Source organism: Suricata suricatta, unplaced genomic scaffold (genome assembly GCF_006229205.1).
Source record: "Suricata suricatta isolate VVHF042 unplaced genomic scaffold, meerkat_22Aug2017_6uvM2_HiC HiC_scaffold_50405, whole genome shotgun sequence".
Taxonomy (NCBI): domain Eukaryota; kingdom Metazoa; phylum Chordata; class Mammalia; order Carnivora; family Herpestidae; genus Suricata; species Suricata suricatta.
The window spans coordinates 1-600 of NW_021898663.1; the positions used below are offsets into that span (position 1 = coordinate 1).

General features: G+C 49.3%; 1 protein-coding gene across 1 annotated transcript; it reads right to left on the reverse strand.

Moving 5' to 3' along the window:
- Positions 1–3: 3 nt before the first annotated feature.
- Positions 4–226, reverse strand: LOC115285186 (histone H2B type 1-F/J/L-like; the record flags this gene model as incomplete). Its single annotated transcript, XM_029931533.1, has 1 exon — positions 4–226. A coding segment is annotated over exon 1 (208 nt), but the record flags the coding sequence as incomplete, so codon positions are not given.
- Between the last annotated feature and the right edge of the window lie 374 nt (positions 227–600).

Below are 600 nucleotides of genomic sequence, written 5' to 3' on the forward strand. Positions count from 1 at the left end.
AGATGTCGTTGACGAACGAGTTCATGATGCCCATGGCCTTGGACGAGATGCCGGTGTCGGGGTGCACCTGCTTCAGCACCTTGTACACGTACACCGAGTAGCTCTCCTTGCGGCTGCGCTTGCGCTTCTTGCCGTCCTTCTTCTGCGCCTTGGTCACCGCCTTCTTGGAGCCCTTCTTCGGGGCCGGGGCGGACTTGGCTGGTTCAGGCATCGCGTTAAATCAACACTTCTAGGCGAACGCGAAGAAATTACGCCTACTAGCAAGAGCCCTCTTTTTTATTTGGTGTGTATGCAAATTAGGGATTGCAGAATTACAATTTCTGATAGGCCTTTTGAGTATCGTATCTTCCGATAGGCTCCTTCGTTACCCTAAACTCTCATTGGCTCTTCCCCGTAGCTCAACCACAAATACTTTGACCTTTCTACCATAAACGTCCTATGCAAATTAGAGGCATTGTTCTCCTGGACGTGCTTTCTTATTGGCTGGAATATGTGTTCGGCTAAGGGCATTGGCTGCTTTAACAAACTTGTGCATAGTATAAGAGTCTAGCTTGTGAGCCCTTTGGTTTCGGTTTCTCCTTTCCTCGCTGTGTTGTTCTC